The 16,044-nt window shown below is 39.1% G+C and overlaps 2 protein-coding genes across 5 annotated transcripts in view; one reads left to right on the forward strand and one right to left on the reverse strand.

The window, feature by feature from the left end:
* Positions 1–3,623, reverse strand: part of EXOC4 (exocyst complex component 4) — an 816,109-nt gene extending 812,486 nt beyond the window's left edge. For 3 of the 4 annotated variants that reach the window (XR_007723890.1, XM_050782435.1, XM_050782437.1), the window contains exon 1: positions 3,487–3,623. Coding sequence is in view for 2 of the 4 variants with exons in the window: in XM_050782435.1 (XP_050638392.1) it covers positions 3,487–3,572 (86 nt within the window). In the remaining 2 variants the exon portion in view is untranslated. Of the gene's footprint in view, positions 1–2,969; positions 3,271–3,486 lie in introns of those variants that run through there. The other variant, XM_050782436.1, reaches the window with a different exon arrangement.
* The window catches only part of CHCHD3 (coiled-coil-helix-coiled-coil-helix domain containing 3), a 1,241,194-nt gene that overhangs the window by 765,187 nt on the left and 459,963 nt on the right, over positions 1–16,044 (forward strand). The gene's annotated exons all lie outside the window — the stretch shown is intronic.

The following is a 16,044-nucleotide window of genomic DNA, read 5'->3' on the forward strand; positions in this document are numbered from 1 at the left end:
CATATAATACTTACATTACAATTACACTATACTTCATCTTTATTTTCGGCTTTTAAATGCTTTAAAGTTTAAATACTTTGTACTAGCAAAATACCTTATACTAGCAAAATAGAGTCATTATTTAACTATTTAGTACAAGAGCTGGAAATAGCGATGAGATTTGGATATTCCCCATGTCTACACCCACTCTGTCCTTAAGTCAAACCCTTATCCACCTGTAGTTTTTTGAATACAATATTAAAAATGACTGTAACAATAAAAGCTACCCCAACTATTAGGAAAAGCATTGAAAAAATACAAAACTTTATGATACATAATGTATCATAATGTAGTATAGAAATGACATTTTCACACATGTGAGCAAGAGAATTAAAGGAGCATTTTTAACATTCACTATTTAAAAAAGAAAAACTACTACTCAGTGATACAAAAAGATATTTTTTAAAAAGCTAAACTGATCGAACTTTTCAAAAGACAGTACACTAACAGGTAATTTATTTTGTGACAAAGTAAGTCCATGGAAACATGAAAGGAGCTAGCAGGTACCCAGTATATGTTAGGAATGCTCAGACCTTATAAACACGAGCCTAACATGGGTTTTTCTTTTTTGTGGCTTGTTGCCAAAGCAACTAGGAAAGCTACAGTCTTTGGGAGAGAATTTGAAAAAAAAGTTAAAAGATAGGAGGAGATAAGCAAAGTTTTATATGAGGAATTAAGAATAATGAATACAATGTTGCAAGAAGGAAAACACAAAGGACAGAGATTGAACAGAAATACAAGAAGCAACTTCCAAGTCACAGCACAATTTACTAACAAGAAATATACATTCCTGGTTCTATTACCCACAGGACTCTCCCCCCATTCCCCATCCCAAACACCAGAGTAATACAACCATTGTCCTCTCATTCACTACCACTGTTTATAAAATTTAAACCACTGGGTATGTTCAAAAGCATATTAGGAAGGAAATAACAGGAAGTTATAGCTACCAACATCCTCACTCCAACACCAAAATCTCCCTGTGACTCAAAGAAATGTTGAAATACACCAACACCATTCGGTCTCAAGGTCATATGTAACAATGTATCCCAAGCCTTACTAAACTTGCCCAGGATACTAAGTATAGACCTTCCCTTACACCAGGCTTATAAAAAATATACAACAGAAGTGTTATTCAGTGATCTGAGGTGATCAAGGATAAAGTAGAAAAATGAGAGCTGGGTGCGGTGGTTCATGCCTGTAATCCCAGCACTTTGGGAGGCCAAGGCAGGCGGATCACAAGGTCAAGAGATCGAGAGCATCCCGGCCAACATGATGAAACCCTGTCTCTACCAAAAATACAAAAATTAGCTGGGTGTGGTGGCACACACCTGTAATCCCTGCTATGCAGGAGGCGGAAGCAGGAGAATCACTTGAACCCAGGAGGCGGAGGTTGCAGTGAGCTGAGATCGCGCCACTGCACTCCAGCCTGGAGACAGAGCAAGACTCTATCTCAAAAAATAAAGACAGAAAGAAAAGAAAAGCAATAATGCACAACAGAGATCAAAGTAAAAAATGCCTAGGCCTAATAAAGTGCAGGGCATATATTAATAAACTGGCATAAGAGATGGATGACCACAAAATCTTTGCCATCAAGCAGTACGGGGTTCCTCCTGGAGAACATGAAGGAATGGTCAACCAAAGGCAATGTATGTTCTGAATTAGCATTAGTAAAAAATGCTTTAGGTTGGCTTTCATGCTGTTTTCAAAAATATGACATTTAGAGTAAATTCAACTGGCACTGAAGAAAGCACAAATAGCATAAAAGAAATGGGAAGAGCTTGGAGAATCAAAAGTAAACAGACGAGATGGCACATTTCACTTTCATTAGAAAAGGCTACTCCTCCTGGATTTCCATAACATTTCATGTCTCTCTCGTAGTCTTACGTCATCATTTTTACTGACATGTTTTATCCCCCAGGTAAACTATACTCTCCTCAAGGGTAACACTGTGCCTGCTTCATTTTTGCAAAACTCAGGGCATTTATTCATTCAGTCAACAAATGCTATTAAATATAACATGTGCCAGACACCATACTACAAACTGGCACTAAATACCTATTGTTTAAATGAATGTTGACTATAAGGTAGAAAAAACAAACAAGTTCAAAAAAGGATCCAAATGTCCAGGAATTCTAATTCCACAGGAAATTCAGATGGGAAACAACAAACATTCTAATTGGAATTTTAGTATCATGAGATACATCTACACTACCTGTATATTGTCGCGGCGAGAATGTGGGCCTATCGATTCACAATAGAATAGCACTTCCTCTGTATGGCCTACCAAGTATATTAAGCATTTCCACGCAGAGATTTTTTCTCTTAAGCCCAAAAGAAAATTAACAGTAATGATTTAACAGGCTATAATCTTAAAGCCCCCTAAATAAGACCCATAAGATGTGTCTTTGTCAGTGAGTGGTAATCTGTTTTAATGGTTTGATATATTCATTCATTGAAGTGCTTAGTACCTATCAGATAATGTTGGGCCCTGGGTTTTGAAAAGATGATCAACACATTCCAGGAGGCTTGCAAGAATTCAAACAAAAGTTTAGCATTGGTGGGGAAAAATAGGAGTGTTTACGAAAAACAAATGAGTTGAAATTCAAATGCCAACAACGTAAAAAACGTGCCATAATAAATTTTATTTAGATTGGTTTTAGTCAGTACCTGTATCATCTCCAAGGTTCTTGAAAGGGTTTCCCCATCCTCAATATATTTCACTTTTTTTAAAAAAGCTCGTAAAAGGTCCACCACTCCCAGTCCACCCACACCCTAATCTTCTGGGAGGTGCAGAGCGGGAGTGCATGGAAGATAATCTGAAATTGGTTTGGTTTTGTTTTTTTAAGGAATGGACCAGAATGGGAAGGCAGGAAAAGGCAGAGCAAAAATCGAAAACCAATGTGTGCCTTCAAACCCAGTCCTCCTACCAGCTCACTGCAGATTCTTGTATTTGTGGCTGTGGCCACGCACAGGTGGTTGAAAGTATCCAGAGTGTGAAAACACAATCTGCAACTCATCACAGGAGTCTCCGGACTCCAAGGCCTTACATCCCAAAGTCCAGGAAACAAGACGCCTTTCTCAGTGAGTGCTGCTACAGGCAAACAATAAATAGGCATTTTAGGAATCAATAAACACACCTTCATTTGGTCTTCTCTACCAAACCCAAATAGCGTGCTTTGGGGCCCCGAGGCTGTAATAGAAGGTGCTGCCCCTAAAGAAAAGACTGAGGCGGGGCTCCTCTCTCTATAGCTAACCCCAGAAAAAAAAGTGGGGGGAGAATTGCTGGGGCCCTGGGGAGGGGTTAGGGCCCTGGGGAGGGGCTGCGGGAGGCAAGGAGGAAAGGGAAGGGAGAGCAGGGTGGGACCCAGCTAACCCTTCTCCCTTCCAAAGCGGAGGTTAAGCCACTGCCCCCAGTCCCCAGACCCTGCCTCCTGCCTCCCTCACCTGATCACAGAGATGAGCAGCCCCGAGGGGTCTTTGCTTTTGCTGACTGTGCTTCTGTATTTCCCACCAGCTGCTTCTGCCGCCATCTTGGACGCGGGGAGAGCCGCTAGGCTCCAAGGAAGCCAAGAGTGCGTAAATTCTGCATTTGACCTAGCTGGAGTCTCCACCAATGGGTGAGGAGAATTCCAGAGGCGCGGAAGTGGAAAATCCAATCACTGAAGTGAGGAGGCGGGACTAACGGAACAGGTTTTGAGTCAACGACGCGTGTGTTCGCTCTAAGCACTCTGGGAGTCGTAGTTTTCCTTCTCCGTCTCCTGGGCGCGCAGGAAAGCTAAACCAGCTGCAACTTCGTGAGTCTTGTAATGAGTGTCTTCATTTATCTTTATTCTGACTTCGAGCTTTTTTCGGCTTCCTTGCTTTTAGAATTTTGTCAGGCTTTAAATCAAATTTATCCGATGATGCCAAAATTTGTTAGGGTGTGCATTTAAATGAAAGAGGGGTTCTCTGCTGGATGCCTATGTGCGAAGTTTTTGCCTTAAGCGCAAGTGATTTTTTTAAAAATCCAATAAAATACGAAAATGAATACAAGCAGAAATGCTTTTCTTTAGTGTTCTGTAAAACTAATGTTTCTACATTAGGTTTATGTGTGAGTTCAATTTTCCCCAGTGTTCTTATATTTCCAGATAGCCCTAAAAACACATGCACAGGAATAAACTAATGAATATTGATGAAGAAAAGACAGTATAAGCGAAAAACAAACAGACCACACTGCAGATTCCTTTTTTTCAAGCTAAATGAAATAGTTAGTAGTAATACACATTTGTGTTAATACTTTTACCGGTAAGCTTTTAGTATTTCCTGCAGTTGGTTCCGTTGGCTTAGTCGTTAATTCATAAGACCACGTGAACAAAAGAAGACCAGAATGTGTGTGGAAAGTGGTTAGACTGAGGAACAAGAATAATAAAAATTAAAAGTAAGGAAGGAGGCGGCTTGCTCAGTAACAATAAAGATTGAAGAACTTAAATGAATAGAAAGCAAACTAACTCAGAGGTCCTGGAGTTGTGGAGCAGCAAACTCAGAATGCATCAACTACTTTTATAAATAGACATCGAGCTGGTAGAAGTTCACATTTTTAAAAATTAGTTGAAGATGACACACACACATATATGACATGATAACTTAAAAGTATTCATAACCTTTGGCCCAATAATTCCAGTTCTAGGGACTTTGTTCCTAAAGAAATAAAGATAGGGTACTGACATTTTTGAAATAACACAGAAGTATTAAATAAATTATGTAAGATTCAAATGAGTAAATAACATATAGCTTCTGGGAATCTTAATTTTAATGGCTCTTAAAGAAAATAAGATTTTTGGGACAAGTGCGATGGCTCACACCTGTAATCCCAACACTTTGAGAGGCCGAACCAGGCAGACCACTTGAGGCCAGGAATTTAAGACAAGCCTGGCCAACATGGTGATACTCTGTCTCTACTAAAATACAAAAGTTAGTCGGACCATGGTGGTGCATGCCTGTAATCCCAGCTGCTTGGGAGGCTGAGGCAGGAGAATTGCTTGAACCTGGAAGGTGGAGGTTGCAGTCAGCCAAGATCGTTCCAGTGCATACTGCACTGCAGCCTGGGCAACAGAGGGAAACTCTGTCTCAAAAAAAAAAAAAAAAAAAAAAAAAAAGATTTTTATGGTATAAGTACAAAAACTGGACTATAAAATTAAATAATTCATAGAGAAAGGGAGAGGCAGTTGGGCCTACTGGTTAAGAATGCAGGACCTAGGATAGAAAGTGTGATCATCTCAACTGATGCAGAAAAAAGCTTTGTCAAAATCCAAAACACTCTCACAATAAAAACACTCAGAAAACTAGGGATAAAAGGAAACTTCTTATAGACTATAAAGGGTACTTATGAACAACCCACAGCAATCATCATAGTCAATGAAAAACTGAAAGCCTTCCCACTAATATTAGACACAAAAAAAGGATAACCATTTTTTGCCACTTCTATTCAACAAGTTTTAGCCAGAGCAATGAGGCAAGAACATGAATAAGTCATCCAGATTGGAAAGGAAGAAATAAAACAATATCTACTTTTGGATGATATGATCTTATATATAGAATATCCTAGATAATACACACACAAAAACTATTAGAGCTAATAAAATACTCAACAAAGTTGCAGAATGCAAATTCAACAGCAACAGAAAATCAGTGGTATTTCTGTAAACTGGCAATAAACAATCCAAAAAGGAAATTTACACAACAATTCCATTTCCAATACCAGCAAAAAGAATAAAATGCCTACGAATAAACTTAGCCATGGAAGTGAAAGACTACTACACTGAAAGCTACAAAACATTGCTGCAAGAAATAAAAGAAGACTCAAATAAACGGAAAGACATCCCTGTTCATGGGTTGAAAAACTTAATATTGTTGAGATGGCCAAACTCCCCAAAGCTATCTACAAATTCAATGTAATTCCAGTCAAAATTCACTAGGCTTTTTGTGCAGAAATAGAAAAACTGATCCTGAAATTCATATGGAAATTAAAAGAGCCCCAAATAGCCAAAGCAATCTTGGGGGAAAAAAAAAAATCAATGTGGAGGTCTCACACTTCCTGATTTCAAAACTTACTAAAAATCCACAGTAATCAAAATAGTATGGTACTTGCCTAAAAATAAACACATAGATAAATAGAATAAGCCATACAGAAATAAGCCTATTCATCCATGATCAATTGATTTTTTTTTTTTTCTTTTTTTTTTTTAGACAGAGTCTCTTTCTGTCACCCAGGCTGGAGCACAGTGGCTCAATCTCAGCTCACTGTAACCTCTGCCTCCCAGGTTTTCAAGCAGTTCTCGTGCCTCAGCCTTCCAAGTAGCTGAGATTACAGGCGCCTACCACCACACCCAGCTAATTTTTGTATTTTTAGTAGACACGGGGTTTTGCCACGTTGACCAGTCTGTTCTTGAACTCCTGACCTCAGGTGATCTGCCCACCTCGGCCTCCCAAAGTGCTGGGATTACAGGTGTGAGCCACCACACCCGACCGGTCAATTGATTTTCAACAAGGGTGACAGTACCATTCAATAAGGAAAAAATACTCTCCTCAACAGATGGTGTTGAAAACTGGATAAGCATAAGCAAAAAATTGAGGATGGACCCTACCTCATACAATATGCAAAAATTAACTAAAAGTGGATCAAATACCTAAATATAAGAGATAAAACTCTTAGAACAAAATATAAGGGTAAATTTTCATGATTCTTAGCTACGACATCAAAAGCATAAGCAACAAAAGAAAAAATAGATATATTGGGCTTTATTAAAATTAAAAACCCTCATACATCAAAGTACACTACAAGAAAGTGAAAATACAGGCACAGGATGGGAGACAATAAAAGCAAATCACATACAGTATCTGATAAGAGTCCTGTGTCTAGACAGTGTAAAGAACTCTTACAACTCAACACAAAAGGAAATAAAAATTAAAACCTGGGCAATGGATGTGAATAGACATTTCTCCAAAGAAGATGCACAAATGGCCAAAAAACACATAAAAAGATGCTCGACATCATTAGTCATTATAGGAAAATGCAAAACCATAATGAGATACCACTTCACACCCACTAGGTTGTTTATAATTTTTTTTAATGGAAAATAAATGTTGGCAAGTATGTGGAGAAACTGGAACCCTTGTACATTTCTTTTGGGAATGTGAAATGGTTCAGCCATTGCGGAAACCAATTTGGTGGTTCCTTAAAAAATTAAACACAAAGTTACCATATGACCCAGCAAGTCCACTCATAGGTATATACACAAGAGAATTGAAAACAAGTGTTCAGAAAATAACTTGTACACAAACATTCATAAAAACACCGTTCAAAATAGCCTAAAGGTGGAAGCAATCCAAATGTTTAACAATCGATGAACTGCAACAATATGACTGTATGAGTGTAGTATAAACAAAATGTGCTATATCCACACAATGTAATATTATTCACACATAAAAATGAAAAAAGTACTGATACATGCTGCAATATTGATAAATCTTGAAAACATGCTAACTGAGAAAAGCCAGACACAAAAGGCCATATTGTGTATAACCCCATTTATCTGAAATATCCAGAATAGGCAAATTCATACAGACAGAAAGCAGATCAGTGGTTGCCAAGGGCTGCAGGGCAGGAAGAAATGGGGAATGACTGCTTAATGGATACAGAGTTTCCTTTTGGAGTGATGAAATGTTCTGGAACTACAGTTGATGGTTGCATAACTTGTGAATGTATTAAAGGTCAGTGAATTATAAACTTTAAAGTAGTCAAAAGTCATAAATTTTATTATGTGTTTTTCACCAAACCTTTAAAAAAAAAAAAAAAAAGAATGCAGTTTGTGTAGCAGGATGGCCTAGATTCAATCCCAGCTTTCCACTTCCTGGCTAGATTACCTAGGGCAAGTTCCTTAACTTTACTCTGCCTCAGTTTCCTTATCTGTAAAGTGGGTGATCACTGTATGTCACGTAGAGAATGTTAGTAAGAATATGTGAGTTATACATTATCAGCACTTGGTAAATATCAGCTATTATTACTAAAGTATGGTACTAATTTGGTTGAAAGTACATCTCTGGGGGTATCGCAAAGTTGTTTTGAGCGTCAATAACATGGGTAATTTTTTTTTTTTTTTTTACACTTTTCTGTGTTTTACAAAGTTTCCGGGACTGGCACGGTGGCTTATGCCTGTAATCCCAGCACTTTGGGAGGCTGAGGCAGGCAGATCATCTGGGGTTAGAAGTTCAAGACCAGCCTGGCCAACATGGCGAAACCTCGTCTCTGCTAAAAACATAAAAACTAGCCAGGCATGTTGGCAAGCTCCTGTAATCCTAGCTGCTCTGGGGGCTGAGGCAGGAGAACTGCTTAAACCAGAGAGGCAGGGGTTGCAGTGAGCCAAGATTGTGCCACTGCACTCCAGCCTGGGTGACAGAGGGAGACTCCATCTCAAAAAAAAAAAAAAAGTTTCCAGGTGTTGCTTTTTATAAACAGAAATACACAAAAGTACTTCCTTTAAAGGAGAATTGGATAAGTGTCAAAAACGATGGCCTACTTTCATCACAAAATGGAAATACAATAAAGTAATAAATAAATTAGCACACCCAAATTAATTAATTTGTTTTATTTTATTTTTTTGAGACTGAGTTTTGCTCTTGTTGCCCAGGCTGGAGTGATGTGATCTCAACTCACTGCAGCCTTCGCCTCCCAGGTTCAAGTGATTCTCCTGCCTCAGCCTCCTGAATAGCTGGGATTGCAGGCACATGCCACCATGCCCGGCTAAAACCAGTATATATGCAGGTCTTGTTTTATGTTGTCTAAACCAGGGCAGACCATTTCCTAATATTACATTTGTAAATATACCTAGGGGCTCTTAAAGCCACGGGAACATCCAATTAAATTAAAATGCTTTGACCTCTTCGGATGAATGGCTCTATATAAATCCAAGGTATTGATATTCTTATTATTGTGGATAAATGAAACGTGTGCGTGAGGCCAGCTCAGCAGCAGAGTGGCTCCCTGAGATTCATAAAAAATGCCCATGCTTGGGTGTCTACAGGACACCCAACACAGACACAGGAGATTTGAAAACAAACAAACAAAAAAATGAAGTGTCTCATAATATCAGCTATGTGGCCAGAACCCTGGAAAGGGGCTACTTCCCTGACCCCATCAATATTGCCTGCTTAAAAGCCAGCTCAGCTAAGATATTAAAGATGTGCTTTAGCCAAGGCTGAGTAAATAAAGGTATAGGATATAGATTATAAACTGAAGGGAAAAGTCAATGACTCTGTCGCCATATAAAAAGCAACTTTTATTTTATTCAGGAATTAAATTGTATGTTAGCTTTTTCAATTACATTGAATTAAATATAAGCTTAGTTAAACATATACACATAGTATATTCTATTTGGAGGAAAATGTTATAAGTAGATTACAATAAGCTGTTAATTTTCTTGTCCATATTCTCAATACCTTGTTCAGCCTATGTTGTCTAATGGGGGAATTGTGATTTAATCTTCATGTTGCCTTTGAGTTTCTGAGTGTTTTAGGAAGTTGGTCAAGGATATTATTTTCCATAATAAAGGACAGCTTCATTGAGAGAGGAAAGTTTTTTGTTTCTGTGAGATGCAAGCCTGATCGCTGTTGAGCTCAGACTGCAATGGCCCCCCAGTTTCTCTCCCCAATTCCATCATTTAATAAACGCTGAATGCATGGAGTGCACAAGTGAAAATGTTCTGGAACTAAATAGAGTTGATGGTTGCATACTATTGTGAATGTACTAAATGTCACCAAATTGTATACTTTCAAATGGTTTCTTTCATGTTATAAACTCTACTTAAAAAGAAAAATCTTTTGAGTCCCCAAGTTGGGATCCATTAAGTCATCTTTCTTTTTTTTTTTTTGAGACGGAGTCTCGCTCTGTCGCCCAGGCTGCAGTGCAGTGGCTGTATCTCGGCTCACTGCAAGCTCCACCTCCCGGGTTCATGCCATTCTCCTGCCTCAGCCTCCCGAGTAGCTGGGACTACAGGCACCCGCCACCACACCCAGCTAATTTTTTTGTATTTTTAGTACAGACGGGGTTTCACCATGTTAGCCAGGATGGTCTCGATCTCCTGACCTTGTGATCTGCCTGCCTCAGCCTCCCAAAGTGCTGGGATTACAGGCATGAGCCACCACGCCTGACCATTAAGTCATCTTTCAATTAGTCACCAAGTTCCATCAGTTTGACTTGCACAGTGGTTCTTTTTTTTTTTTTTTTTTTTTAGACTGGGTTTTGCTCTTGTTGCCCAGGCTGGAGTGTAGTGGTGTGATGTCGGCTCACAGCTCACTGCAACCTTCACCTCCCAGGTTCAAGCAATTCTCCTGCCCCAGCCTCCTGAGTAGCTGGGATTACAGGTGTTGGCCACCACGCCCGACTAATTTTGTATTTTTAGTAGAGATGGTGTTTCACCATGTTGGCCAGGCTGGTCTCGAATTCCTGACCTCAGGTGATCCACCCGCCTCAGCCTCCCAAAGTGCTGGAATTACAGGCGTAATCCACCACACCCTGCCAGTGGTTCTTAAATTCATCTTCTTCTCCACATTCCCACTCCCATTGCCTTGACTAGGCCTCATCTTCTTTTCCATCAACTACTGCAATGGTTTCTCAGTTGTTACTCCTTTTTCTTATATAAAAAAGATATTGGTTCTCATTCTAGTCTACCCACCACACTTCTTCCTGATTATAGTGAAGCATGAATCCGATCCTTATAGCCCAGCTTTAAAAAATTCCAAGGACTCCACTTCCCATATAATTGTTTTACAAACTGTTCACTAGAGAACCAGCTCCAAACTACCTTTTCAGCTTCTTTATTGATTACTCCTGCCATTGTACCCCAGTCTCTAACCATGTGCCAAGTGGGTCAGGATTCTTATATTTCCCTTCTTCCTACATACTTTTGCTCAACCTAAAATGTCTCTGAGTCCCGGATCATACATCTGTTAAAATGTAGCTGCCTATCTTCAGCGTTGTTGAGAGACTTGGAGAAAATAAGATATGTACATAGGACACTCAGCATTGGGTTCTTTTTTAAGAAAAGTTTCTTTCAATTCATCAGGTTAAAACTTTGTTTATTCTTCAAGGCCAAAGTTCAGTAGCTCACCTAAGCATTCACACACATTTACATACCGTAACTCTTTTAATTCTTGATTAGTACTGGTATGACAACATAATATGACTGTTGGCTGGATGTGGTGGCTCACGCCTGTAATCCCAGCACTTTGGGAGGCCAGAGCGAGTGGATCATCTGAGGTCAGGAGTTTGAGACCAGCCTGGTCAACATAGCAAAACCCAGGCGCTACCAAAAATACAAAAATTAGCCAGGGGTGATGGTACATACCTGTAATCCCAGCTACTGGAGAACCTGAGGCATGAGAATCGCTTGAACCCAGGAGGTGGAGGTTGCAGTGAGGCGAGATCGTGCTACTGTACTCCAACTTGTGTGACAGAGAGAGACTCAGTCTAAAAAAAAAAAAAAGATAACATGACTGTTACAGAGGATGTGTTTGTTCCCTTTAGTCGAGTTCATTGTAAACTTGAACACAAAATCATTGTTGTATTCATTTTCATACTCTCAATGCTTTCAATGGAGCAGGGCTCTCAGTGTTTGTCGAATTGTAACATCCTCTATCCTACTTTAATATCTAACGGGGCCAAGACTGAACCTTTCAAAAATACTTCATTTTAGCCCAGGCGCAGTGGCTCATGCCTGTAATCCCAGCACTTTGGCGGGGGGGGCCGAAGCGGGCAGATTACAAGGTCAGGAGTTCAAGACCAGCCTGGCCAATAGAGTGGAACCCCATTTCTACTAAAAATACAAAAATTAGCCAGGCATGGTGGTGGGTGCCTGTGGTCCCAGCTACTCAGGAGGCTGAGGCAGGAGAATCACTTGAACCTGGGAGGCGGAGCTTGCAGTGAGCCGAGATTGCGCCACTGCACTCCAGCCTGGGCGACAGCGGAAGACTCAGTCTCAAAAAAAAAAAAAAAAAAGAAAGAAACACTTCATTTTAAGGAAAATTACACCATAGAGGCTGGTAAAAGTCATCACAGTTGTCAAACTAATGATAAGTGACTTAAACACAGTATTTCCTTTATATATTTTTTTAAAACTTCACTGTTTAGATGAATTAATGCAAACTTAAGTTGTCTTTTGGGAACAATAACAAAAATAGAAACCATTTTTGACTGATTTATAGCTCGTAAACTTATTTTAATACATAAAACTGGGAGGAATATTAAAACAGAATCAGCAACATAATTTCATATCTAAAATTTCTCATACTCTCTGGAGTAAAATCACGTTATGTTTACGTTTTTCCCATATATGAATAAAACTGTAGATGATACAAAAATCCATGTACTTATTCTGTAAAAATACTTATAGATATTTCGTGTGGGATGAAACACTATCCAAAATACAAAAGCTTTTGAAATTTATTTATTTATTTTTGTTTATTTATTTTTCTTTTTCGAAATGGAGTCTTGCTCTGTCACCCAGGCTAGAGGGCAGTGGTGTGATTTAGGCGCACTGCAACCTCCGCCTCCCAGGTTCAAGCAATTCTCCTGCGTCAGCCTCCTGATTAGCTGGGATTGTAGGCACATGCCACCAGGCCCGGCTAATTTTTATACTTTTACTAGAGACGGGGGTTTCACCATGTGGGCCAGGCTGGTCTCGAACCCCTGACATCGTGATCTGCCTGCCTCTTAATATTTATTTGATGCCTATTTTGGTCCTTCATTGATTCATCAGTGATACAAAAACAAAACAAAACACCCAACAAGGTTGTACCAGACATTAAGAAGTTCAATTATGTTAAAATCACAGTTCACATTGCAACAGGCACTAGCTTCAACAGCATGACCACTATTCCTGTTTGACTCCTTGGAGAGGATTATCAGCCATCCACAGAGATCATTTTATTTATTATAACAAATGTCCCATAGATATCCAGAGGTTAGGGAGGTATCACAGGGGAAATCCAGTTAGCAGATGATTTCAACTGCTCTGCATGGATTGGTGGATGAATTGGTGGACTCATAGTATGCAGGATATCTCCTATAGCAATGGCTACTCAACAAAGTTCCCTAGTTCCCTTAGTACCCAGAACAGACAAGGAACAAAGAGGAGAGAGAGAGAGAGAGAAAGAGAGAGAGAGAGACAGAGAGAGAGACAGAGAGAGAGAACATGAGAGGATATTAAAGAAAAATCAAGTGAGATTCCAGAAAGTCATTAGAGAGTCATATAGAGAGGGAAAATTAAAAATAGTCATGGCAGAATGGGGTATAGCACCACAAATTCTCCAGATGTTCATCCCTGTCTAAGTCAACAAATCATTGAGCCTACACCTCCACTTTTCTGAGTAACTTTTAAAATAATATGAAAGTAATACTTATTATAGAAAAAAAATAACATGGAGCAACAAAATGAATGAAATAATCCCATATAATTCTACTACCTGCTACTCAGATATAACCACTATTAACATTTTATTTTGTATTCGAAGATTTCATTTATGTGTATGCCAATACATATTATCTTGTTACTTGCTTTATTTAAAATAATAAACAGTTTTCTGTATCATTACATAATCTACTACTAATTGTTTTTTTAAAAATAGCTGAAAAATATAGGTTTGAACAGTTATGTGATTATTTTATCAACCTCCTACTTCTGGGCATTTGAGTATTTTGTGCTATTTAAAAATCGTGTGAAGAGTACTAAAATGAACATCCATTGAACAGAGATTATCAAGGTGAGTTGGTTTACCTTATAGTTGAAAAACAGCTACCCCATAATTTAATGAACTCCCCAAAACTCACTTGCCTCTATTAGTCCTTCACAAAATAAAAGCCCTTGTGAAGAAAAGCCATTGTGTGTGGAGGGAGTGATAACACATTACAACTTATTTACGTTTTACACACACACGTGTGTGTGTATGTGTGCATGCTTCTTCTCCAGATATATGGGTACATGTACACGAAGGAACATAAAAAATGTATTTGTGGCAGGGCGTCATGGTGCACACCTGTAATCCCAGGACTTTGGGAGGCCGAGGCAGGCAGATCACTTGAGGGCAGAAGTTGAAGACCAGCCTGGGTAACATGGCAAAAACTCGTCTCTACTAAAAATACCAACCTTAGCCAGGCATGGTGGCACGTGACTGTAATCCCAGCTACTCGGGAGGCTGAGGCACAAGAATCACTTGAACCCAGGAGGTGGAGGCTGCAGTGAGCTGAGATAGTGTGCCACTGCACACCAGCCTGGGAAACTGAGTGAGATTCCATCTCAAAAAAAAAAAAAAAGATATTTGCAGTATTGCTGAGCATTGCAAGAGAAATGCGCCAAAACAGTAGAATGCATAAACAGTTCCACAGTCATACAATAGAAAATACTAGAGCAATGAACAAGAAACCAACTTTTGTTACACAAAACAACATGAATGAATCTTGAAAATATAAAATGAGATCGGGCATGGTGGCTCACACCTATAGTCCCAACACTTAGGGAGGTTGAGGTGGAAGGATTACTTGAGCCCAGGAGTTTGAGACCAGCCTGGGCAACACAGCAAGATCCTGTTTCTACAAAAAACTTCTTTTAAAAATTAGCCAGGTATGGTGGCATTTGCCTGTGGTCCTAGCTACTTGGGAGGCTGAGGTGGGAGGATAGCTTGAGCCCAGAAGGTTAAGGCTGCAGTGAGCTGTGTTCACACTATAGCACTCCAGCCTGGGTGACAGAACATGTCAGTGTCTCAAAAATAAAAAAAATAAAATAAAATAAAATGGAATGAACAAATAAACAAAAATAATGTGTACTGTATAATTTCATCTATATAAAATTCAAAAACAGGCAAAATATATTGTTATATATCAACATAATGGTTACCTTCCAGGTAGGAGAGACAGGGTAGAAATTGGGGAGTGCTGGTAGTGTTTTCTTTCTTGATTAGGTGCTGATTACATAGATACTAACTTTATTTATTTTTGTATTTTATATTTTGTGCTTTATGGTGGTCATATTTTACTAACTTTTCTGAAATTGACAACAATATATTGCCATATGTATTGTTCACTTTTCTGAATGTGAATATATACACTGAATATATATTCTGATTATACATATGTATATACATTATATGAATCATATATTCTTATAAGAATATAAGAAATAGATAACATGATCATCTTGGTTGTCTCTTGGGAGAAAACACATGGCTGAGGGATAGGGGTGCATTTTCTTTTTTTTTTTTTTTTTTGAGACGGAGTTTCACTCTTGTTGCCCAGGCTGGAGTGCAATGGCACAATCTCGGCTCACGGCAACCTCCGCCTTCTGGGTTCAAGCGATTCTCCTGGCTCAACCTCCCGAGTAGCTGGGACTACAGGGATGTGCTAGCACGCCCGGCTAATTTTGCATTTTTAGTAGAGACAGGGTTTCTCCTGTTGGTCAGGCCGGTCTCAAACTCCCAACCTCAGGTGATCCGCTAGCCTGGGCATCCCTAAGTGCTGGGATTACAGGCATGAGCCACTCTGCCCAGCCAGGGGTGCATTTTCTTCCATTTTGAAACATATAAATTAGTATTTGCTCAAAAAATAGATAAATTACTACAACAAGATTTATACAGTATAACATGCATTGTTCTGACAGATCCTTATAGTTTCAGTATTCTTGCTTTTACTTAAGGTGTTTTCCTTTTGGCACTTAATATTGTGAATTGCACAGGGCTCACATCTGTGGTCTAAGGTGATGAACCACTCTTTGCATTTCCAGTCATTCTCTTTCTTCAGCATTCTATGTCCAATGTCAGTTTCAAAAAAAAAAAAAAACCTCTTCCAGTTTCATTGGCATTTCTGATGCAGGTTCCCAGAATTCATACATAACCATTCAGTCACTTTTACACATTCTAAAACTTTTTAAACTTTAATGAAATTATTGCTCCAAATCTCATCAAATTCTTTGATTATGT

Source organism: Macaca thibetana, chromosome 3, assembly GCF_024542745.1.
Source record: "Macaca thibetana thibetana isolate TM-01 chromosome 3, ASM2454274v1, whole genome shotgun sequence".
Classification (NCBI taxonomy): Eukaryota; Metazoa; Chordata; class Mammalia; order Primates; family Cercopithecidae; genus Macaca; species Macaca thibetana.